The sequence below is a fragment of the Semicossyphus pulcher genome, unplaced genomic scaffold, assembly GCF_022749685.1.
Source record: "Semicossyphus pulcher isolate SPU_LCO1_2020_fin unplaced genomic scaffold, fSemPul1.0.p SCAF_8, whole genome shotgun sequence".
Classification (NCBI taxonomy): Eukaryota; Metazoa; Chordata; class Actinopteri; order Labriformes; family Labridae; genus Semicossyphus; species Semicossyphus pulcher.
In genome coordinates, this window is record NW_027211759.1 from 30,444,727 (window position 1) to 30,470,438 (window position 25,712).

General features: G+C 41.1%; 2 protein-coding genes across 2 annotated transcripts; one reads left to right on the forward strand and one right to left on the reverse strand.

Annotated features, from left to right (window-relative positions):
• Nucleotides 1-2,162: 2,162 nt before the first annotated feature.
• Nucleotides 2,163-3,533, reverse strand: exosc6 (exosome component 6). Its single transcript, XM_069687094.1, has 2 exons — nucleotides 3,227-3,533; nucleotides 2,163-2,832 (listed from the first exon to the last, which is right to left on the reverse strand). Exons 1-2 carry the CDS (start codon nucleotides 3,499-3,501, stop codon nucleotides 2,286-2,288), a joined length of 822 nt encoding a protein of 273 aa, XP_069543195.1. The 5' UTR covers nucleotides 3,502-3,533; the 3' UTR covers nucleotides 2,163-2,285.
• Nucleotides 3,534-4,058: 525 nt separating this feature from the next.
• Nucleotides 4,059-22,057, forward strand: aars1 (alanyl-tRNA synthetase 1). The gene is made up of 20 exons (XM_069686964.1): nucleotides 4,059-4,121; nucleotides 7,397-7,554; nucleotides 7,716-7,904; nucleotides 8,265-8,410; nucleotides 9,065-9,256; nucleotides 10,087-10,231; nucleotides 10,833-10,978; nucleotides 11,291-11,399; nucleotides 12,286-12,436; nucleotides 13,020-13,144; nucleotides 14,427-14,571; nucleotides 14,663-14,841; nucleotides 15,987-16,100; nucleotides 16,228-16,434; nucleotides 16,554-16,738; nucleotides 19,274-19,382; nucleotides 19,885-19,998; nucleotides 20,078-20,284; nucleotides 20,748-20,861; nucleotides 20,947-22,057. Exons 2-20 carry the CDS (start codon nucleotides 7,411-7,413, stop codon nucleotides 21,124-21,126), a joined length of 2,901 nt encoding a protein of 966 aa, XP_069543065.1. The 5' UTR covers nucleotides 4,059-4,121; nucleotides 7,397-7,410; the 3' UTR covers nucleotides 21,127-22,057.
• Nucleotides 22,058-25,712: the final 3,655 nt, after the last annotated feature.

Genomic DNA, 25,712 nt, shown 5'->3' on the forward strand with positions numbered 1-25,712 from the left:
AATTAGAAAAGCATTAGAATTAGAATCTCTTTTTTTCTTCTAATTTACAGATTTGTGTTGTGAGAAAGCATGCTGGTAGATCATGGACCATGCTACCAGACTTAATTTCTCTGGGATTCTATCAACTTCACTTTAAAGAAACTTAAACTTGAGTGATCAAATTAAATATTGATTTTTTTTTTTTTATTTCTTGCGTTTTATGCCTTAATTCATAGAGAGGACAGTGGATAGTGTCAGATACTGGGAAAGAGAGAGTGGGGATGACACGCAGCAAGGGGCCGAGAGTTGGAGTCAAACCCGGGGCTGTCACATTGAGGACTGTATAGCCTCTGTATAAGAGCCACTGATTTAACTGCTGAGCCAAACCGGGGCCAATGTCAAATACTTTTAGAAATATTTTTTCAGAGGCAGGCAAACTTGTTATGCAGTATTGGAATTATGTCAGCAGAACTGTATATATAACTGTATAAATAATGGATTTGTTTTTATTTTACAGAGACATTTTAAACAGAATTTTGTCAATAGTTTTATAGGTTTGGTTTTAGACTAAAGGGAACAAACCTTCCACATTGGCCAGGAAAGTTCAGCATCCACATATTTTCTTTTGTTCTGTTTGTGTTGGCTGCTGTGCTTAAAAAGGCACTAAGAACAAAGGCTGCAGCCAGGATCCTTAAGAAAAAACCCCATAACCTGATGGTAACAGAGAACAAGCAACAAGTGGTAAGAAAGAGATCTTAATCGAAACAAGCACAACTTTGTTGTACTGAATGGTGAGAAACATTATTTTTGAGTTATTTCCAATATAAATAATGAAAAATTAAATAATGTTTAATTATAATTGCTCTGAAATATTATAGTAAATGATTATTTCTTTCACAGGTGCCAGTGGGTGTCTTACTGAGGGCACCAAAATGGGCGACTGTGGCAAAGTCGATCGTCTTTTAATCGGAAGGCCGGAGGTTCGATCCCCAGCTCCCTCAGGCTACATGTAGAAGTGTCCTTAGGCAAGACACTGAACCCCAAATTGCTCCCAGTGGTTTAGCCAACGGGTATGAATGTGGTAAGTTGGGCACTTTACGTAGCAGCCTCTGCCATCCGTGTGTGAATGTGATATGTAGTATAAAAGCAGCTTTGAGTGGTTGCAAAGACTAGAAAAGCTCTATATAAGTACAGTCCATTTACCATCCATTTTACCAAAATGTCGAGACACCATTTCATTGTGTAACATTCTTTGGAAGTTGAAAAGTTTTTTTTTCTATATTAAAACTACAACCACACCATCCTCTAGTTAATTTTCTGTCCAAAAAAAAAAAAACGTACAATAAAATGTACGGTGGATTTTCATGATCCTTAGAGCATTGTTTAAGTCCTCATGGGGTTGCTCCAGATTTTTTCCACTTGTAAGTTAACTTAAATTGTAAGGGGCAAATTAGTATGTAATACACTGATTATTTCCTGGCTCTTCCGCCTCGACTGAGGTTATTTAATTATTTTATTTCCTTTATTAAAACTCCACACAGTAGGTTTAAATGTGACCATAAGTACTGGAAAAAGCTAGTCATTTATGTGACATTTTCATGCTGAGTCAGAGGTCATCTAAGCTTTTACAAATCCAAGGATTTGTAATTTTCTCAACCCACTATTGAAAGGAAAACGCCAACATTGGCACAAAACTTTCTAATGTGTTTTTGCAGCAATATGACACACTTTTCTTATATTAGAGAAGTATTACCTAACTTCTCTTAAACTTGTGTTTTAACCTTAAATTACAGAACCCTTAGTTTGGGGGACATCTAGTGGCATTATGATTATTTCTACAGTGCAAAACATTTCAGTTTAGTTTAGGCAGGTGGAATCGAAACCACAAATTTGAGATACAGTAACATGGTTTCAGGGGCTTTCCAGATAACACAAGTTTAAACCTTTAACCCTGAGCTCCAGCAAAGCTAATGACAGAGTGCCACTGTGAAGACCTTTTGCTGACCAAATCCATCTGCAAAATATTGCACTTACTTTATAATTTGCAGTTAATAATAAAGTAACCTGAACTATTCCAAAGGAGCAATATAAGTGTGCTTTTGACAGCATTTTCCACTCCTGCAAATGTATAGCCTCAGGGCCAGAACGTATTTATTTTATAAGAAAACAGTTGAATTAGTCTTATGAGTTTTCATTTTACAGAAAATAACAGCAAACAAAGAAAATAAGTAATGTTGTCAGAGTAAAGACCGAAAAAGTTAAAGGAGAAAAAGTATAAACTGAGAAGTTATTAGCGAAAGAATCCTTCAGCTCTCTGATGGTGGGGGAGCAGCCCTGCGCACGGCCTTGGCCAGCGCTTGTTGGATGACCGGATACAGTTTATAGCATCCCTCAATGCAGGTTCGAACTCCAGCTGTCAGAGTCTCTTCAGTCATTTCTCCATCTGACTGCAGCCCAGAAATCTGGTTCAAGCTGGGGAGGAACGCGACAGTCAGACCGCCCTGGTTCTCGCTGCTAACTGAGCTGCAGCTGTTTTCCTCCATGTAAGAAGGGTCAACCACATAGGAGGCTCCATCCTGGCGGATGGAACAACCGAGCACCAGATCATACATTTCAATTCCTGCATCTGCAAGAGCCAGAGAGGCGCATGTGACTGCATGGGCCAGAACTGAACCGCTGTTCTCAAGAACCATCACATTGACCTCTATCTGAGAGCGTGGATACTTGTGGAGGCACATGGCTGGCTGCAGACTCTCATGTAACATCAGTGAAAGATCCTTATCCTGGCTCCCCTGAATCCAGGAGCCCCTCTCCGGACAGGAAAACGGAGCAAAACGCATGTCCGTTGTCAACCTGGATACATAAAGAGGAAGACAAGGTTATTCTGTCTCTTTGGTTTCTCCGTAAATTCATTATAAATTAGCTTTTGCGAACAGATGAACAGTCCAGTTGAGAAGTATATTAAGTGATTTTGTAAACCATTAGCTCAGTTTACAGACTTACATAGTATAAAATTAGATTGTTAACAGAGCATAGTGTTCTTCATTGTAATTATGTATAAAATAACATCTCAAAGTAATCGTATGTATCTTTTGCAGGACACTAAAACTCTGTCCGTCTTGGGGACATTTTCAATAAACTTCACCTTTGTGAGAAGCAGAATGTGCAAGTAGCAGACTTTGGGTTTCCTATAGTGTTAATAATTAAGTAAAATATAATAAATGTATTCTAAAATACTACTTCATACCTTCCACATTTCATATCTGTCTCATCTTTCCGCTCTGTTTCTCTGGGGCCATAAACACAGCACATCAACTTGGTGTTTCCAGCCTCGATGTACGCGGACCCTTTGGCCTGGCTGACCAGCCCGCACCGGACGAAAACCGGCCGGACGTCCACTTGATCCCGCTGCCGACCGTCCGCTCTGGGGCCGTGCAAAAGACCAGCCGCCGGTTTGCACAAAAACAGTGACGGACTTTGGGACACTTCTGGGCCGCGAACACGTTTAGTGTCAGTCGGCATGGTTCAACGAAATACAACAGAGTAGACTCCGCAGCGTGTGAACAAGTCCTACACAAAACTTGTTCCCCGGAAACACAGCTAGCAGATAAATGATTCCGTCATTTTATGGCATTGAAAGAAATTACATCAGCAATCAGAAAATCTGATGTGAGCGGTTGCAATAATCATTCACAGTAACAAATGATTACAAAATCGTTGATTACTGTCATTACGGCAAAGCCAGACCCTAAACAATGAGCTTATTTGTATAACAACTACAATTTTTTATTATTGAATAATTAATAATTGAATTTTTATAACGAATATGTGCACATCAACCTTTCTTTGTAAAACAGAGCAAACATATCAATTGACCCATTCTTTTCTTTTGACACCTGTGTCTTTTAAATTGCATCAGCCAAGCCGGTGTAGTTCGAACCACTGATGTGGCGGGCTCGGCTTAGATTGACAGTGGGCTTGTCCAATAGAAATTGAGATTTACGGATGTGCCGGTTCGACCGACCAATGGACGGCAGCCATAGGCGTGTTCACTAACTCTGTACTTTCCTTTTGGTCGCGCAGCGTGGACTAAGCTGTGCGTTTGGGAGCAACTGATTCATTCTGTGAGAATAGCGACATCTGTGAGTATTAACACGTGCTCAGATGTTATTTAAGTTAATAAAGTTTACTTTGCCATTCAGTAAAATAGGCTTTCAGTCAGCGTTGTGTGTTAAAATATCTTCCCCAGGCAGAACATATAGAGGTAGCTTGTCAGGCTAGTTTAGCCAGCTAACGTCAACTTGTCAAGCTAACAAGCGCTTCTGCCCAACACAGCAGTTTATAATCGACTGATAATCTAGTAATGCTTATCATAGCCTGTTTGAGATGAACTATGTTGTTTCGTACGACTTGAAACTTCATAAGGCACTATCCCTGTGCGCTTGTTTACAACAGAGGTACAAATGTGGTATGACAGAACTGGTATAGTCAGCATGAGAAATGGAAATTAACCCATGAGACTGTATAATGCGAGGCCTTCTGGATATAACATGTAAATGTATATTTGAGTATTAACAAGCTGGTTGTATAGTCAGGCCAAGTCTTGACTTGGACACACTCTGACAAACTTGGAGTTTGACTCTGGACACATATGTTGGTTTCATTATTTACCAACACCTGAGCTCAACATCAATATGTAAAGTTTTAACACACTATAGTGCTTTTTAATGCAAACTTATTCCTCATACAACCCTTTTTCACAGAGGCTAAAATTTCCATCCCCTCACCCCAATGTTGCTACTTTCTCTGGTTGCCAACAGTGTGGTTTGGTAGTCAGGATGGGGACGGGGGCTGTTTACCGTCCGCTTGCAGGCCCCAGAGAGCTAAAGGCACCAGCTGTGTGGTTTCCTTTACCAGCTAGTTTACCAATGAATTCACTGATGGGAATTCAACTCTGCTTCCTTTTAATTATAGGCAGCACACTGTTGTTAGTGATACTGAAGACATGGTGGTTGGGTTTTAGATCAAAAATATTTTTAATTTAGCTGTATGAATTTAAATCCTTAAGGATATTTACGGGCTTGAATTGTTTTATCTAAAAGGTTTGATTCTGTAATTTGAATTGCCTAATTACATTACTTAAGGCCTTTGGACATTTTTACTTGTAAGCAAATATTTGGCTGTCTGTATCTCAATTTTAAAATGAAATTTAGCCACGTTCAATCTTACTTGATTTGTCATGGAACAAGGTTTATGTTTAATTGTGTAGGCCAGTGTCACCTGCGTTGTCTCTTCACAAGCCATCATCAGCAAGAGTGGCTAATCCAGTTCAAGACAAAAAAGAAAAACCCAAAGCCCATGACACACAAAGGAATTGGAAGAAACCTCAGAAGAGGCAAAACACATTAGACATTTTGGTTTTATTGTGGAACTTAACTAAAGAAGTGAAACTTGATTGAGGGAAAGGGAGTAACAGAAAAAGATGTATTACTATTTGTATACTCATCATAGCAAAATGAAAAGTACACAATGTCCTTCAAAATTATTATGAGTACTTTTTTACAGGTGTAATTTTATATGCTGCTTGGCAACTGAATAGTGGGAAGGAGCTGCTGCTAGCCATTATCTATTTTATTTGATACATTCTTTGTTCATTTCATTGTCACACATCAGTTTTTCTAATGTCTAAAGTGTAGTCTTAAAATTGTGGAATTTGTAGATCGTGCAAAATTACAGTACTGGAGATATACTACTCCTCATTTTGCAAAGGTGGAAAAAGTCCACTTTGGTGTCTCTTTTCCACAGTTGTTGTCAGTCCAGTGCCTGTCCTTTTAATAAGACCTCTGAATTGCATGTTCTTGCCTTCTTTCACAGATGTTCTCATAGGCCTTCCCAGGTACTTTGTGAACTTTGCTTTAGGTGTAAACACGACTGAAGTTTCTCCTGATGTTTCACTCGGTATATCCTGTGTGAGCAGCAATGACAGCGATGGGTACACTGAATGCATTCAAGCTCTAAGGCTGGATGTAATGTGGACAAAAAAATGATAAGCATAAAAAACTAATCATTCTGTTACTTCAATGATTCAGTGATGACATACTGCAGTAATAGGATGATGCAATGTTGTCACAAATTCATATCATAAACGGCTTGTTCCAAATTTGTTCTCGGCTTGGGAGTAGTTCCCTGCACGTAAAAATTCCTGAGTTGCCGTTTCATGAGAAGAGCCAAAGGCTAATTTGCCACTGTGGCAGATCAGGATCTTTTCTTTCTTTCTCTGGTGTGGCAGCATTACACACAAAACATGAAGCAATCCTGCCTGCTTCTTAGCAACATTGCCCACTATATGGCCGGACCAGAGATATTGAAGGTATAGGTATCACTTCAGAAACTGTATGCGTCATGCCTGTCATTACTAGTTATTTCATCACTTACATGGCATGGTCATATCACCAACATTATTTTGAGTCTAGACAAAAATCCCTTCATGATATTTACATGTTATATTATTTATACACTACTGAGCATACTGTAGCCTGTGCTTCAGTTTTATTGTATTTCAGTGTGTGTCCAATCACAGTGAGCGTATTGAAGTAAGGCAGACCTTGAGGCAAATGTCAGACTTGCTGGAAAGGTTAAGCTGGTTTAACTGGTTTTCACTGGTCATAAAGTTATTTTTCAGCAGTGTAGCTCAGTTTAAAACTGAAAAACAGTCACAGAAATGTTTAACTTCCAGTTTTGGAGTCTCTGTTGAACCTCAAAGATAACCTGAAAGACAGATTGCACATTTTTACAAAAAACAAAACAAACCTCTTTGTTGACCTTTTAGCAGTCTATAAGTTATGTAATGTTCAGAAGACATGCAGCTCTATGTTAGAAAACCCAATGTTCTCAGTAGATCACCAGTTTCTGTTCATGTCATTTCTCAGGGTGCAGCTAAACTTCTGTTAGTTTTAAGCTTTTTTCAGCTAGGTTAATACCACATGTAAACAGAACCAAAAACAGCTGCTGTTTTAAATAACTGGTTAGACATGGCTGGAGTCTTTAACCTCTCACTCCTGCAGAGAATCCTTAAAAAAGGAACAATTGTTGTTTAGAGTTAAAAGGGTTTCAACATTTCAAACACTTTTTAATCAATTAATAAAACAGTTTGTATGAATCACCAAATAATCTTACTTCCAAACTTTAAATGAACCCAGCTGTTGGAGCTTAATGTGCAACTAACAACATGTTTTAGCTGTACTGGTGATTTACAAAGAACTGTTCATGTTGTCACTGTGGAACTCAGTTACTGACCCTGAATAATTTAATTGGATGTTGAGCTAATTAGAAATTGCTGCCACCCTTGAGAGCTGCATGTTTAAACATGCTTGATGTTTACAATTATTATCTTTTTTTCAATGTTCTCTGTTTTCAGAGAGCTGGTTCAGAATGGACTCCTCTATGAGTGCGGCTCAAATCCGAGAGAAGTTCATTGACTTCTTCCGACGTCATGAACACCAGTACGTCCACTCATCGTCCACCATCCCCCTGGACGACCCCACGCTGCTGTTTGCCAATGCTGGCATGAACCAGGTACACCATACATACATCTGTCTTTCCAAACTTTCTGTGCCACTCCTCTTCAGGCTGGATGTTGGATACATGCCCACTGATTTACAGAGTTGTGTCAAAGTATAAGATTCTTGTAAGAAACTCTCAATTTCTAATTTCCTTTTTCTACCTCTTCTTCTTAGTTCAAGCCCATCTTCCTCAACACCATTGATCCGTCCCACCCCATGGCCAAGCTTCATCGTGCTGCCAACACCCAGAAGTGTATTAGAGCAGGAGGCAAACACAACGACCTGGACGATGTGGGTAAAGATGTCTACCATCACACCTTCTTCGAGATGCTGGGGTCCTGGTCCTTTGGTGACTACTTCAAGGTATTACACTGTCATCCTTTTCAGTTGTGTAATTTCTTTTTAGCCTTTTGAAATTATAAACTGACTGATACTGGAGATTTGAGGCTTATACTTTAAACAAACGCATAACAAAAACAATAACCTTTATACAGCTAAGTTGTATTATTTTAATAATAATTGTGACTATGACACGAAGTAGGACAGTTGATACCCAGTGCTCTCTCTTCCTAATTTACTTTGCAATTTTGTGCTACAATGCCTCTTACTTACAGGACAGGCGCACCTCTACTCATATCTGCAAAAAACATAGTAGTAGTAGTTGATGTCTTCTGTCTTATTCTACCCATATCTCATTTTGCATCTTCCCACCTCTCTCTGCAGCATCTGGCCTGTGAGATGGCCTTGGATCTGCTGACCAAGGAGTTCGGTATTCCCATAGAACGTCTGTATGTGACCTATTTTGGAGGTAGCGCTGAGGCAGGCCTGGAGCCCGACCTGGAGTGCAAACAGATCTGGATTGACCTTGGGTGAGCTTAGCTTGAAACCAGAAGAATTGGTTAACATTTTAGATTGAGATTTGTTTTAAGGTGTCTTTAAGCAATTATCATCTGCATTTTCTCCTGGGAGTTCCTGTTAACTCCTTTACAATCATTCACAGATCTCTGCATGAATACCAGAAAAACTGCTGACTATCTACCCCTGATGAAAATAATTGCATGATGTTATGATTAGTCCCTGTGGAACAGCCTTTTCTCTCCTCCCCCAGTCCCACTGAGCCACAGCACCACCTGCAACAACAGGCGAAAGATTGTGTCTCTGTCTCCATTTCTCCACCTCCTGATCCCAGAATCTCCTCATCTCATTTGTATCTTTTCAAGTCCCAAGACATTAAACATTCCCCCCTTGGTATTGTCATAATAGTTAACCAGTAACTACATTTATCTAGTTAATCAAAGCTTTCAGGTGACATTTACCCACTTGTCATCTCACTTTCTGTGATTCTTCCCTCTCACTTGTTACAACACTGCTGTCTTCATCCTGAAAAACAGATTATTAAAGGACAGAAAGGCACTTTTTCACTTGTATTGTTTGAGCCTGACTTTGCAGATTTGTCCTCGTTTTCATACAACTTATTCACTGATTAAATATAATCCTCTCCCTGCTTTCTGTGTTTCTCTCAGGATGGAGGAGGCTCGCATTCTGCCTGGCAGCATGAAGGATAACTTCTGGGAGATGGGAGACACCGGACCATGTGGCCCCTGCAGTGAGATCCACTTTGACCGCATCGGAGGGAGAGACGCCTCTCACCTGGTGAACATGGACGATCCCAACGTCCTGGAGATCTGGAACCTGGTGTTCATCCAGTTCAACAGGTAACAGACACACACATTCTGATAGGGTATGATCATAAAGAGGATGGCATATTTAGCTCTGTAAAAACTGTCAAGAACAATCTGAGCCAAAAGGGATAAACACACTGGAGTTCAATTAAAGCCAACTAAATGGGTTCAATGTGAAAGAAGCCAAACGGATACTTTTTAATCTGGATTCTCTATTTACTGCTGTTGTGGTTGTCAGATGCAACAAAGCAACAATAGTGTCTGAAAAGGAAAGCGACCGTCAGCCAGGAAAATCAAGAGTTACAACCGGAGCCAACTGTGGACGTCACACGTGCAGCACTGTCTGGATATCTGGGACGTGTGCTCCCGCAAAAAACGTTTATTGCGATAGATGCCACCAAAAAAAGAGTGAAACTGAGATCTTGAGATTACACGTTTAACTCCATCTGTTTCCTCCCGTCTAAACAGCTGAGAGGTATTTATAAAATGTTAAAATGACTGTGTTTAGATCTGTGTCGCAAAGCAGGCAAATACTAATCATAATTTAAGATCAGGTGATGTTTGGACACACCTTTATCCTCATCTGTTATTTACACCATTAACTGCAGCTACTTTTATTATATGTGCACACCCTTCCTCGACACATGAACATTTCCTTCTATTGTTTGTGTAGTCATTTAAAGTTGTTTGCATGTTGTTAACTAGTGATCTGATTTTATAGCTGTAGAACTCCTTATACCTTGCACATAGTCAGCAGCCTTGAAGAAAAAGAACACGCAGGTTTTTAAGGAAAAGGTGCATATGCTCATTTACTGTTCACTGTCAGTCTCTTTTACTGTTGTTTTCTGTCTCACTTTTCTTAGAGAGTCAGAGACGGAGCTGAAGCCGCTGCCTAAGAAGAGCATTGACACAGGGATGGGTCTGGAGCGGCTGGTGTCTGTGCTGCAGAACAAGATGTCTAACTATGACACCGACCTCTTCATCCCGTACTTTGAAGCCATTCAGAAGGTACTGAGACGCACCATGTTTGTGTAACTTAATGGACATGTAAACATGCCAGATTTAATCTTGTATACTGTCATTGCAGAAAATTGCATGTCCAGTGAGAACAACCACATATTTATTAGCTTTAGAGCCTGTAGCAACATGTTTAACCTTTAACATCCAGTTTTTAGCTGAACTTTGGTTTTGCTCACTAATGTGATGAGCAGAATCGTGGTTGATTTCTGCCAATGTCTCATTATGTGATGTAATGATAATACAGAGGTTGCATACTGCTGTAGTAAATATAATGCGGTCTAGAAACCTTCTAGGAAGGCTTGGTGCTAAGGCATTTGCTGTTTTATTGAGATGCTACATTGGTAGCAGTACTCCTACACTATAAATATGAAAAGGAAAAAAGAATAGACCTTGCCTAGATATAAAAGGAGTTTTAGGAATTGGATGTTTTGTATGGAAAATGTCTAATAACCATATTCACTTTATTATAATTAATACAATTATTTGATGAGCCAGGCCTTCTTACAGAGATTTAGTGTACTGTATATCTGTAAAGAGTTTGGGATCCACTGATCTGATTCTCATTTCAAACATAACTTGTGTGTTTAAGGGTACAGGAGCTCGACCTTACACGGGGAAAGTGGGCGCCGAGGATGCTGACGGTATTGACATGGCCTACCGTGTGCTGGCTGACCACGCCCGCACCATCACCATCGCCCTATCAGACGGCGGCCGACCTGACAACACAGGAAGAGGGTGAGACACTAATATTTCAGGGGAAATAAAAGAGGGAATTACTGAGCTGAAAAAAGTATCTGAAGTGTAAACACCATCTGTTGCGGGTGGAGCACAGCACAGTGTAATTAGTGTGTGCAACACAGTTTAACTGTTTTGAGTTTATGAATCTGGAAATGTCTAAACATGCCTGTCAATCTATTCTGCTTGTCCTATGTAGTTTATATTTCCAACGTTGTATGTGTTTTTTTATTGCTGACAAACACACTGTAGAGTATGTATGTTTATGTTATACGTCATTCTAAAGTCATTTGTTGTTTCCGTCATGTTTAGCTACGTGTTGAGGAGGATCCTGCGTCGTGCTGTCCGTTATTCCCACGAGAAGCTGGGAGCTCAGAAAGGCTTTTTCGCCTCTCTGGTGGACGTGGTGGTCAGCTCCCTGGTGAGTTTTGTTGAGTTCAACTAGGTTTTTTAATGTTTTGCAGTTTTTTGAGTAGTTGGTTGCTGTTTTAAGTGTTAGTTTAGATCACTTCTGTTGGTGGTGGTAAGTGTGTACTTGAGATAACCAGCTTCAACAGAAGAGAAATTGTTACACTCCACTACATTTATTTTTAGTAGAACAGAATAATTAGTGATAACTAGAAGCATTCATATTTTTCAGTTTCAGTCTAGTAAAGGTGATGCAAAGTCCAGCCAATCAGGTGAAATGAAATCTCATTCTGTAGTCACTGCTGTTAAGAAGTTTGTTATGGAGTAGTCTGGTCTGATACAGCAGCATATGTTACATCACCTCGGTTTAAAGAAAGATTACTTTGAGACTCACTTTGACAGCACAGCCACTTATATAAGAAAGAACTGCCTTAATCTGTGTCAGGTGTTAGACTGAGATAGTTTTGACGTCCCTGTCTGCATTTATTGCTTTAACATTGTCTGAATTAAGGATTTAAAGCTAAATATAATTAAAAGCTACTAAAAATTACTTGCATAAGTTTTGTTTGAGACATGTTATCTGCTGTGAAGAGGATTAAATTCCTTTGTGGGGTTTCAAAAAGATCTTGATATGTGTTCAATTTGATGCTAAAAGTGTGAAGATCCCCGGTTTTCTCCTTTTATTCATGATGGAAAGTTGCACATGGAGCCATCACTACTTAACACACTTGTGAAATGAGAAAAAAAACACATAGACTTTTATGGCATTAGTCTTGAAATGTTAATGTTGGATGTGAGAAGTGACATCTTCTCTCTCTCTCTGTTCTATCTCTTTGTTTCTCCTTCTCCATCATTGTCTCGCCTTTCGATCCTCATCTTTTTTTGCTCACATTCGTCAGGGTAATGCGTTCCCAGAGTTAAAGAAAGACCCAGAAATGGTGAAGGAAGTTATTAATGAGGAGGAGACGCAGTTCCTCAAAACCCTCAGCAGGGGACGCCGTATCCTCGATAGGAAGATCATGAGCCTTGCAGACAGCAAGACCATCCCAGGTGAGATGCACAACATGTTTTATAATCAAAATCTGCTGTATAATTTTAACTAATTATTAATAAGAATTAATTATATCTGTGCACTGTTACATTTTCTATTCTCCCTCAGTCATCTTCTTCTGTCCTTTCTGTTTATACGTCTCCAACAATTTCCCTCTTCACCGTTTCCTCAATCACTCCTTTACTTCTTCTTCCATTGTTTTTTAAAATTCCAAATACTGTTTGTTTTTTGCTTTACGACTCGATCTTTCTTCCTTGATTTATTCTTTAGTCAGACCAACATGCCTTATATCAAATCTTTTTTTATACAATAATTCAAACTTGACAGATTGTTATTCTCTGGATTTTAAAGTGTTCTTTGTCAAAAGAGGTTACAACTTTATGTATACCCTCACCCAACATCAGAAGCTACTCCTGCTAAGGCTAAATACAAGTACAAAAGAAGCACAACCGCACAGACACCTAAAATTACTTAAATAATTTAGTAGAAAAAACATATTACGATTTCACTTCACGCAGTCATTCAGAAACCTCTTATTCAGACAGAAAACTATTTTTTTATGCTCTCCGTCTGTGCTTCCAGGTGACACAGCATGGCTGCTGTATGACACATACGGCTTCCCTCTGGACCTGACGTCCCTCATCGCAGAGGAGAAAGGCATGGTGGTGGACTTGGCAGCCTTTGAAGAGGAGAAGAAGGCAGCACAGGTGAGGAGATTAATGGAGGGGTGGAGGAAATCTTTTGATATCTACTGATTGTTTGAATTTGTCCTTGACTGCTCAGTGAGGGAAACAGAGTTTATATCCTCTCCTGTGGGGACATTATTTTACCTTGTGTCAGCGTTCTCCAGTATTGCACTGTAAGTCAGAATCAGGATCCATGCACCTAATGTTTAAATAAAGCCTTGTTTACTTTACAGCCCTTTCCTTAACCCCCATTGTTGCTGTTGTTGTGCAAAAAGATTGATTTCTCTCCTAGTTTACTTCAGCCATACTGCTGTCCAACATATTACATAAACACTGTTTTTATTAAAAGTGGTTTGGCAGTCTATACTGATAGTCAGAACCCAATCAGAGAGCGTCTGAGCAAGCGAAAGAGACTGAAGTTGAGCTACACTGCATCTCGCTGTCTTTTGTTTGACCGTCTTCAGCTTCCGTACAGATAGGCTTGCAAAAAAAAACTTTTCATAGATAGGATGGATAATGAGTATCACTACATGAGTGAGAGGTTTTGTGAGAGTGCACACACTTAGTATATAATTGTTGTATTGTTGTATTGTATGCACTTCATGTAACAAAGCCAATTCACAGGAAAGGAAAACGGCAAAGTCATATATTTGTTGATTCTTCTAGTTTAGACGAGCATTGAGTGAGATACTGGACTTAGCCCGTCTTTTTAACGTTGTTTAAAATGTCATCTTTTGTACAGATATAAAATCCAACTGAATATAACTCAAACAATGGATGTGTATGTTACTTTGATGCCTTTTTAAAATCAATGGTTTTCTTTAAAGCTCCTGTGAGGAACTTTCAGTTTGCGTTGATTTTGGCGCCCCCCTGTGGACAAAGCCGTACCTCTTATCTCTTTGCTGATTTTGCCCTGTACATGTTTAAGTGGTGGCTTTTAACAAAACATTCTCATCCTGCTTTCTTTTACAGTCATATGCATCAGTCACTTTTTTACAGTGGAAAATGTAAACAAAGGCAGCGTGCGGTTCATCGCTTTGTCTGACACCTACCACCTGCCAGCAGTTTCAGGCATTAAAAATAACTGTGTAGAAATAATCAATCTAGTCGCTGATGGTGATTGTCTGATTTGCTTTTGTAGGTCATAGAGAGTTAACAGAATTAATTACAGTCTCTTTCATAACCAGCAAAGTTAGTTAAGTTCACCGAAATGTTCACTGGATGTTGTATTAATGGCCTGTTTGGTGTTATAGATTTTGTATCTATACCCGACTAACAGAACAATGTCTGTTTGTGTTTGTAGTTGAAATCTCAGGGTAAGGGTGCAGGAGATGAGGACCACATCATGCTGGACATCTACGCCATTGAAGAGCTGAGAAACAAACAGATTCCCGCCACAGATGACTCTCCCAAATACAAGTACACCTCGGATCAAAACGGACACTACAGTCAGTGATTTTCATTCTTATAAACACACCACAAGTTCACAGTATTTTCAGGACATTCACACACTAACCCTCATCCTGTCTGTGTGTCTAGACTTCGAGCAGCCCACCGCCACAGTGCTGGCCCTGCGCAGAGACCGCGCCTTCTGCGATGAGGTGACCACGGGTCAGCAGTGTGGGGTGCTGCTGGACAAGACAACCTTCTACGCCGAGCAGGGCGGGCAGACGTTTGACGAGGGCTACATGCTGCGAGAGGACGATGGCTCAGAGGATGTAAGTGCAACAAAAATAAAGCGGATGTCTGTGCCTCTCAATACTTTGTATTGAACTCCACTGATGCTGTTTTGGGCTGCATAGTGGTGCAGTGGTTAGCGCTGTTGCCTCACAGCTAGAAGGTTTCTGGTTCAAATCTCTGTTTGGAGGAAAGAGGCCTTTCTGTGTGGAGTTTGCATGTTCTCCCCGTGCATGTGTGGGTTCCCCCTCGTACGGATTCCTCCCACTGTCCAACAACATGCTCCTTAGGTTCATTGGTGAATCTAAAATTTCCTGTAGGTGTGAATGTGAGCGTGAAAGGTTGTCTCTGTGTCAGCCCTGTGATCGACTGGCGACCAGGGTGTACCCCGCCTCTCGCCCAGTGACAGCTGGGGTAGGCTCCAGCCCCCCCGTGACCCTGGACAGGATAAGTGGTATAGATAATGGATGGATGGATGATGCTATTTGAGAGGGTTTTATCACAACACCATTAGCCCTGAGTATTAAAAAGCCCTTTTCAGGGTATTTTTTGTTAGTGAGTCGTACTTGCAGCTGTCACATTGTCAGTTTTCAAAGGAAAAAAAGTTATTTCATTTAAGCTTTGGCAGAAACGTTGATTTTTGTTTCTGCAGTCACACAATGACTCAGTTTGTGTTTAAATAAGACTAGCTGGTCTGTTGGAAGGTGCAAATAATGCCTGTCAGCAAAGAGACCTTCTGTTAGACAACAAAGGCTGCCAAATGAAATATAACAATTTTGACAGGAGCATGATGAAAGATGATAAACGGTTTTCATCTTTGTCTCAGGAGTGAATGGCATGAAAACATTCATTTCCCAGCAGTTCACAGAAGACCATCTGTCTTAAACAATCCATTTGAATGGCAGTAATTTGTCTTTTGTATGACTAATAATTCACAGTTTTAATGAAGATATGAAGGAAGCTGTTTTATATTTCTGTTTCTTACAGCATTAATTAAGACATTCAAAAATCTTGAAGGCATGTGTTTCAAAAAAAGTACATGTAAGTTTCAAATGCTGAAACAAAACTCGTGCAAAATATATGAGTCAGTGTTCTAACTAACCTGACAGGGTCTCAAAACTTCTGTTGTCTGCAAACAAAGATGTCTAACCAAGTTGTCTCTCTGTCTTCGTTTGTGTCTTTGCAGCGGATGGAGTTCACAGTGAAGAACACACAAGTCCGAGGAGGTTATGTTCTCCATGTGGGGACAGTCTACGGCACTCTGAAGGTTGGAGACCGTGTCACCTTACGTGTAGATGAGGTGAGAATATCTGCAGGATTAGAAAAGTATATATAAATTCTTTCACCATATTATCAAGCTAATGCTCTGTCTGCTTGATTGCCTCTGATTTGCTACTCTGACCCAATGACCCTTGTATTCTTTCAAGGCTCGTCGTAGGCCCATCATGAGCAACCACACCGCCACACATATCTTAAACTTCGCCCTGCGGGGGGTTCTGGGGGAGGCAGACCAGAGGGGCTCCCTGGTTGCGGCAGACCGCCTGCGCTTTGACTTCACTGCTAAAGGTGCTCTGAGCACGGGGGAGGTCCGACGGACTGAGGAGATCGCTTGTGCTCTGATCAGAGATGCTAAGGTTAGAAACATGAAATTATCCTGACTTTATGTCACCTGTTTTTCCTCCTCCTTTAGTCTGACAATACTAATCAATATTAACTCAGTCTAAACTATTCTTCCACTCTTTGCTTTCTGCAGGAGGTGTATGCCATGGATGCTCCACTCGCAGAAGCAAAGGCCATCCAGGGCCTGCGTGCCGTGTTCGACGAGACGTACCCCGACCCTGTCCGTGTCGTGTCTATCGGTATCCCTGTGGAGGAGTTGCTAAAGGACCCTGACAGTGCTGCTGGTTCTCTCACCTCCATTGAGTTTTGTGGTGGAACGTGAGTATAATGCTTTCTTTCATTTTACGTGTGACACTGTATGCAAGTTGTCTCTGTAGTTAACAGCTGAACCTTCAGTTCATTGTTAGTACTAAAATATAGAGCTGACCACAAACATTTACCTGACTGTAACAGAGGGGAATGTGTCTACCACTTGTTTTCTATTATTCCTGAATTAAGAATGTAGCATTATCATCCAAAATGCAACTGATGACAAATTACCGTAAAATCCAGAGTATAAATTGCACTGGAGTATAGTGCGCAGTCTGATTTTGGTGGTTCACCCGAGGGGAAAAAAAGCTTTCTATAGCTATTTATACATAAAGTGTATACAAGTTACTTCAACACTATTTCAATTTCTTTTCATTTGAAACACATTTTCAAAACACACACAAAGTATAGCCTAACATCTGTTTTTGCCAGTCGAGTTTGCCATCCTGCTTGCTACCAGTGCGGTAGTTGAGTTCAGCCTACGTAAAGTTCATCATCACACTCACGGACTCGCAGACTTTGAGGCGCATTCCGGGTGGTTCCAAGTGTGTGAGTGCTTCGTGCTGTCCCGCTCTCAAATAACCAAGTGCCTGAGGGCTCCGATGCAAACTTTTCAACACCAAATTGCGGACTTTCCGTGAGTCCGCATATCTGCGGACTTTTCTTTTGGCAGCTACCCAGAGTTCATAGCCAACTTGGTGATGTATTCAAACGTGATTATCAAACCCCCCACTAACTGTAAACACATGTTCGTATATTGAAGTAGTATTCAATAAATGTAGTTCCTCACTTTTGTGGTTATTTATTTACTTTTTTTTTTTAAATTTAATTCATGTTTTTAGAGATGTTTGTTTTTCAGTTAAATATTCATGAAGGATTAACATTTAAGCCCTTCTGACTTTTGATAGTTTGCTATTGTTGTGAGGATGGCGGTTGCACTGGCGGTCATGACAGCGCATGTCCATGACGAAGCTGTAGCGGTATATAGGACGCAGTACATTTTTTAGATGAAAAAAAGAATTAAAAGTGCGTCTTATACATTGAAGTTTATGGTGGTTTGCATATTTGCAACACTTGTTTTACATTTACAAATGTTCACAAACGTGGCTACAACAAAGGGTGAAAAAAAAAAACACAACCACTGTCACCAAAAACTAAAAACACATTCCAAGTTAGGGACTTAAATCTTTTTTCCCCCGCAAAGCTAAATGAGGCAGAAGCTAAATTCTTCTATCATGATGTAAAAATGAAACCTCAGCTAAACTCCTTCTAAAGCTAATGTAGATATCTTAGCAGAGAGGCAGTCAGTGCCATGTTAGCTTTTGACTTGGTGAAATTCATGCAACTTCATGCGGTAGTTCCCTTTTTAAATCAATTATTAAAATGTTTTTTATTGTACAAACTTGTATTATGTTTATGTTGATATTAATAGAAACTGGAGGGAGAGATAGGAACATTTAATAAACAATGGAAGTAGTCACTCACAGCTAAAAGAAGCTTGTTTTTCCTTCACTTTTATAGTACGTGAAATTACTGTAATTACAAGTGACAATAAGACACTCATTGCCTTTTTTTTAGCATGACATAATTACAAACTCTTTGAAACATAGTTTCTTCCATTCCTGTGGTTTCTGCATTCTGCCTTTGTGGAGCGGTAGAGTTTATTATGATGATGTTTACTTCTGTTGTGCTTTGCTGCCACACTCACACTGAGTCATCCTCACAGCTTCTGGACTCGCATGCCCTCTAACTGTGTGTCATAAAACAAGACGATGGTGTTTGTTCAAAGTGTGTCTGTGAAGTTTCACAAATGAGTGAAGCAACAGAAACACTAACACACTAAAACACATGGGAGGATGGAAAATAGAAACGTGTCAGCAGCAACACTTCACATATAAACCCTGAGTATGTTCCAGCTTGTGTGCAGCTTCGCTTAAATCAAACCAGAGAAGAAGAGTTAAAAAATGTTTATCTGCATGAAGTCTTCAGTCTTCAGAGGTGTCAGACCTGCCTGGTGGCGGTGTGTAAAGAAGAAATCACTAATTAGATTTGTGGGTCTTTATGGTGTGAAAGCTTTGTCGCTTTGCAGAGCTCAATCCAGCGATTAGATTTGCTTCACCAACTTTTACATTGTCTGCTCCCGGCTGTAATATTCACCTGAATGCTAAGACTTTCTCGCTCCTGCATTTATTAAGCCAGACTTTCACTTCGTTTCATTAATTTTTGGCGTCAAAATGATTTCCCACTTACCGTGTAAAGGCTTTAAGGTGCATTTGGTCTGATTAAAGCAGTGGAGGAGACACTTGCCTCACCATAGCGTGCCACATCTTCGTTTTAAAATGATTCCACTTTAGTGAACACTTGTTTTGCTTCCTGATGAGACTTTGATGTTGTTTTTTATCTGCGTTCACTTCAAAGATCCCCTTGTTCCTGCTGCTGTTCTATAATGCTTTCTCCCCCTGCTCCTCAGCAGTCTCCCTCTCCGCTGCCTCCCACAGTTGTGTAACCCCGTTGGTAATGTGCTGTTGTTTCTGTTATCTGCAGCCATCTGCAGAACTCGGGTCACGCAGCGCCGTTTGTCATCGTCTCAGAGGAGGCCATCGCTAAGGGCATCCGCCGTATTGTTGCTGTGACAGGAGCAGAGGCCCACAAGGTCAGGACACACACACCGACACGCACACACACTTTTGCCCCAAGCATTATTTAGATTTATATGTTTATATTCACACATCCACCCACACTGCATAGAATAGAAATGACATAGATTTAATCTTCCTACAGTGTATCACTCTGTCTGAAATGAAATTATTACTTGTTGATGGTCAAATGGTTATTTCCCTGCCACTCATGACAGAAATATGAGACTATGTGTCCTATTTGGATCCCTTGTGAGAAAAACTAGCCCAGTGTTGAAACTTTAATGAGGATGATTTTTGACTTATTGAACTTTGAGAAAAGAGGAGCATTTTGCATTCCCCCCTCTCTCCAGGCCCGAGGACAAATTAATCTGTCCTATTTTTAGAAAACAATTGCTGTTTGATCCTCGTCTTTATCTGTGTTCTCGTCCCTCTTGCTTTCGCTGCTCTTCCTCTTTTCTTTCTTCACTTTTCGCTGATTGTCCTTGTCTCACAACTCTTGTGTCCCACATTCCCCAGGCCCAGAGAAAAGCAGATTCCCTGCACCAGTCTCTGTCCGCCCTGGGAGTAAAGGTGAAGCAGCAGAAGGCCCCAAACAAGGACGTTCAGAAAGAGATCGCCGACATGACGGAGGTAAGATCCACAAAGACTCCAGAACGTCCCAGCAGAACAAATCTGAGCTGTAGCATCAACATCTCCATCCTCTCTGCAGTTGATAGGCACAGCTGTGATCTCCCAGTGGAGGAAAGATGAGATGAGGGACACCCTAAAAGGCCTGAAGAAGACCATGGATGACCTGGACCGCAGCTACAAGGCTGACATCCAGAAGAGAGTCCTGGAAAAGACTAACGAGGTGATCGCAAGCAGCCCCAACCAGCCACTGCTCATCATGGTGATGGAGACCGGAGCCTCAGCCAAGGTGAGCGTCAATACAGGTTTTAAAACCACCTAGAAAATAACATGTAATGAAAAGTAGAGTTTAATAGTGTATCTGAAAGCCCTTTTTACCCGTTTAGATGTTTTCTGTTTTATCTTTATTGACGTATCAGACCAAAAGAAGTTTGTACATACACATACAAGGATAAACCTTAAATCCAAACACCAAGACTTTATCAGCATCCTGTACAGAAATAGAAGTGCAAACAGTATTAAAATTCAGTTTATCTCTGCATTAGTGCACAGCGCTCAGGCAGTCTCATAGCTTATCTCATTGTGTAATTGCCATGGGACCAAATCAGCTCTGTGGCCCATTAATTCTGACCTTGAGACATCAATAGTGCTGATTAGGAGACTTCTCTGCTCCTTGTTTCTTCCTTCTCGCCTCCTTTTTTTCCACCCTTTGCAATTACCCTTCAACTTTTCCTCCCCCCCACCTCTCGCAGGCTCTCAATGATTCACTGAAGCTGTTGAAGTCGCAGTCCCCTCAGACCGCCGCCATGCTCTTCACCATCGACCCAGACGCCGGCAAGATCATCTGCCTGTGTCAAGTCCCAGAGGTAACACACCCATTCATCCAGTCACACAGTGTGCTCGGAGACTCTCAGGTCCAGATCTGTCCTTAACCTCCTCCTCTCTCTACAGGAAGTGACCAAACGTGGGCTGAAGGCCAGCGAGTGGGTTCAGGAGATTTGCCCCCTGATGGACGGCAAAGGAGGCGGCAAGGAGATGTCAGCACAGGCAACAGGCAGGAACACTCAGTGCCTGCAGGACGCGCTCGAGGTGGCCAACGAGTTTGCACGGCTCAAACTGGAGGAGAACTAAGAGGAGAGCAAACGCTCACCTTCCAGCCTTCTTTCCTCTTTTCTTCTCCCCTTGGGTCAGAGAATTAGATGTACTCCCAGGTTGGTTTCTCGCTCTATGTCGACCGATGACCACTGACACTCAGCCAGCACTAAATGAGCCATTTGTATCTTTGTTGGGATGATGATCTCTGAACCCAGTAAGTTCTCTCTTTGGAAATTGCTTGAATACATACAAAAATCCACTCATGCAGTTAAACTAAGATGGTGTGAGAATTACATTTTAGTGTCTCCCCTTCATTATTTCATGCTTGATTAGAGGGAAAAGAAAAAGGATGAACTTTTGATGGATTTAGCCTCCTGAAAGTAGCGTACAGCTCAGGTGAAGCAAAGAAACCCTGTAATTTCTGTCTCAAACTCATGTTCTGATGAAGGCTCTTGATTAACCTCCATCCTGTCTCTGTGTATGTCTCATCTCACTGTAGCTCTGTTTATTAAATAAAACCCCCAAAGCACTTTGTCTTTAACCCCCTACAAGTTAAACTTTTGGCTTCCTGTACCACTTCAGCCCAGCCTAGTAAAGAAAAGTGAAGCACAAATCCAGCTCTTAAATGGTTTAGGTACAGTGTACAGTCTGTCCTGTGTTGTCTGCTCCGTCCGTCTGACTGAGTGGAAGCCTCATTTCTCTCCTGTGATCGGTCGGACTTCAGTTGTACATGCAGTCTTTTCTAATAACAAGCCATGAACCGACACGTGGCAGGAGTCCAGGGGTTTAATTTAGTAAATGAATCATATAAATGATCATGAACTTGTCCCATAACAAATCTGTGTGACTTCATTCCACTGACATTTTATATCGATTGAATGCAAGTTCAAAATGTTTTTCATCGTTGTAGCTGTTCCTGTCAGAGAAATGTCACGTTATGAGAATGGAATAAATGCGACTGTTAAATGCCAAATGTCCTCCTTGTTCTTTTCAAGCATGTGATGCAGGTTTGTGTTGGTGATTAATTTCAGACGGGTGCAGTTTACTCTGAACTTTAGGAAAGTTCCGATGCATCAATTATCTCGCAAAGTCAGGCTGAGATCATTAGACGTGGATCACTGAACAAAAGTGATTGAGGTATAAATTCATTAGCGACAACAATTTATTAACACTGTTGGTTTAAAGAGGAATGACTGTGCATCATCTTCAGGTTGGATGTCTGCAGTAGCAGCAGCATATTGGAAAATTATTCTGAACCTGCTGCAACATTATTTCTGCCTGTCAGGGTGAGTACAAGCAAGCTATAAACACGGAAAATCCACCTAACTTGATGGGAAACTGTGGCTTTTTTTCCTACATGTCACGGCCCCTGGACTTGGTACACTACTGCTGCTTTTGCTCTCTGTCTTCAGGGCTTACAGGCTAATCAGCAGTATGGGACACACCTGGGCCATAGCCCGGCTCTTAGACAGGGACACGAACAGGGGACACACAGCTATACTAATTAAGAAAGTAATTTATTTACTACTAAAATAGTAAAAAATTACAAAACAAGTAGATAGGAATAATCTGTAAAGTCAGTTGTGTATGGTGTGGATGAATGGAAATGTGCTGCATGAGGCACACTGGGCCCAGGTGTGCCCCATTAGTCTGCAACCAGGTCTGCCCCCCTGGAGGCAACAGTAGAGTGTACCAAGTAGAGGAGCGGTGACACACTGCTCTGGAAAAATGCAAGAGACCACTGCAGAAATATATTTTTCTCTGGTTCTACTATCAAATTTTTGTGTTAAATTAGCTTTTGTTTTATTGTAAACAACATTTCTCCTACTTCCAAATAAAATATTCTCATTGAGGTCTTTTGTTTGCAGAAAACCTTTTTATTTGTTAAGAAAACTAAAAGATGTTTTTCAGGGCTCAAATAATGCAAAGAAAATAAGTTTAAACAACAGAATACAAATGTTTGAACTCGGGAAGAGTTCACAGATCAATGTTTGGTGGAACAACCTGTTTGGTTTTTTTATTACAGCTTTCATGCATCTCCGCATGCTCTCCACAAGTCTGTCTCGGCCATCGAACAAAGCTCGGCTTTGTTCGATGGCTTGTGACCATCCATCTTCCTCTTGATCACATTCAGGAGGTTTTAAATTCAGATCTGGACTGGGCTGGCCATGACATGGAGAGAGAGATGCTGATTAAAGGAACATTTGAAGTGGTCTCTTGTTTTTTTCTGCAGGGAATATTCACCAATTTCTGTAATGGCAGCTGTAGTTAATTTGCGAGCTCATAAAAAAGATGTTTCCCTTTTTGATTGTGCAGTGATATAAATATGCAAAGCTACTCAGAAGACTTTTTTTAAACAAATAAATTAAGAATCTTTAACATTATACACAGATCAGCCATAACATTATGACCACCTGCCTAATGATGTGTAGGACCCCCTTTTGACGCCAAAACAGCCCTGACCCGTCGAAACATTGAGGTATCTCGCACCAAGACGTGAGCAGCAGATCCTTTAAGTCCTGTAAGTTGTGAGGTGGGTTCTCTATGGATCGGTGTTTGTCAGCATGGGCACCCTGACTGGTCTGTCTGTGTGCTGACTGTGTGTTCTGACACCTTACTATCAGAACCAGCATCAACTTTTTCAGCAGTTTGAGCTTCAGTAGCTCTTCTGTTGGATCGGACCACACGGGCCAGCCTTCGCTCACCATGCGCATTAGTAAGCTTTGGCCCCCCCATGACCCTGTCGCCAGTTCACCAGTTTTCCTTCCTTGGGCCACTTTTGGTAGGTCCTGACCACTGCAGACCGGGAACGCCACAAGAGCTCCAGTTTTGGAGATGCTCTGAGCCAGTCGTATAGCCGTCAGTTTGGCTTTACTTCCAACACATCAAGGACAAAATGTTCACTTGCTGCCAAACATATCCCACTCACTGACAGGTACCACTGCAACGAGATAATCAATCATTCACTCGACCTGTCAGTGGTCATAATGTTGTGGCTGATGGGTGTATGCTGATACAGATATATCTGTTGTAAGCCCACACTGGCTTGATAATATGGGTCAATATTTAAACCAAAGTGTTTCAGAAGCTCAGTGTAAACAGAGGCAGGCATCTTGTTTCATGAAGCTTTTATTTGTACAATAGCATAAGATACAAAGAGGCGATCACATATCATACAGATGTTTCATTGTAGTAAATACACGTCTGCTACCTTGTGCAAAAGGTAGTCCTACTGAAGAATGAGACGATAATGCCAGGACTAGATGATCCAGACAGCAGGAAACCCACGATATGTAAAGACTTCATCCATCCGCACTGACAACTAAACTCTCTAAAGTCTACTCTTCTTCCTACAGTATGTTTCATATGAGCCACCACATGTTTGTAGTTAGATGTTTTCACTAAGCAGCCTTTAATCCTAACTGATGGTTCATACTTGGTTGCAGAGTACTGGCACAATAGCTGACAGAGGTATGAGTTTTAGCGTTACAATCTGCAGAGACAGAGAGTCTGATATGTGCTTCTTCAGCTCACTGACGGCTGCTAAAGAGCCGTTTCTGTTCAATACAGACCAGTGAACTGAGCTGCTGAAGCCTGTCCTCACTGTCACCTCAAACACCACAGCACGCCGGCAGTAGTTGCCTATGGTGTCACGACGCCAACATCGTGAACAGGCTTTTCATCAGGATGTATGTTCCTGAAAGCTCTTTCTCTAACAGTCGGTTAAATTTACACCCCTGCTGCAGACACCTTTTCTCCATGAGCTGCAGACACCTTCACCACGGGAACCAGACAGAAACGGTTTGAGGAGATGGGAGACGTGTTTAAGTATTCTCAGGCTGTGATTTCCATTTCTCTGCTTCAGATTCTCTTTTGTTACAGCTGGAGATGCTGCACAAGTTATTTTTCCCCAGCCAAACCCCAAAAGTTTTTAACTCCAGCTCATTAACGAGGTTCTTTTTAATATTTTAGCGTAACATAGTCTAGGGTACTGCGGCTAGCAAAAATAAAAAAAATGCACCCAATTTGCCGTGCACATAGCGAGGGAGTTGTTTGACATTTTGGGGGAAAAGGTTATCTGCTTTCTTGTGAAGAGATGAATGAGAAGCGTAATACGGTTGGTATATCTGTATGCTAAAAAAGAAGATACAGTCAGGAGGCTACCTTAGCTAAGACATGAAACAGCAACTAATTAACACCTTTTTTCTTGTTTGTGTAACCGGCACAAAATCAGAACTATTAGCAGTTTCGCTGGGAGTTTATGTGCCTCACTTTCTCTTGGCCAGTAGCTGTTAACAAGCTGGCTAGCTCTTTCCCTGTCCCTGTTAAATTAAAGTTAGAATCCCGAAGATTAGTTTCGTTCTCTTTGGCGGCACATATGACGATAAACGGTAGTTGTGGGAGCACGGTTTACTCCGGTTGTAACTCTTGATTTTCCTGGCTGACGGTCGCTTTCCTTTTCAGACTGTTTGCTTCATCTGAGCGTCGAGTTTGTTTCTTTTTCTTTGGATTTTCACTTATTTTTGAAGTTGTATCTGTAGTCGTCCATCTTTTCTTTGTTTGTTCAGCCATAGTAGATTACTGTTTACTCGCAACACAGAGACCGGAAAAGCAGCCGCTTA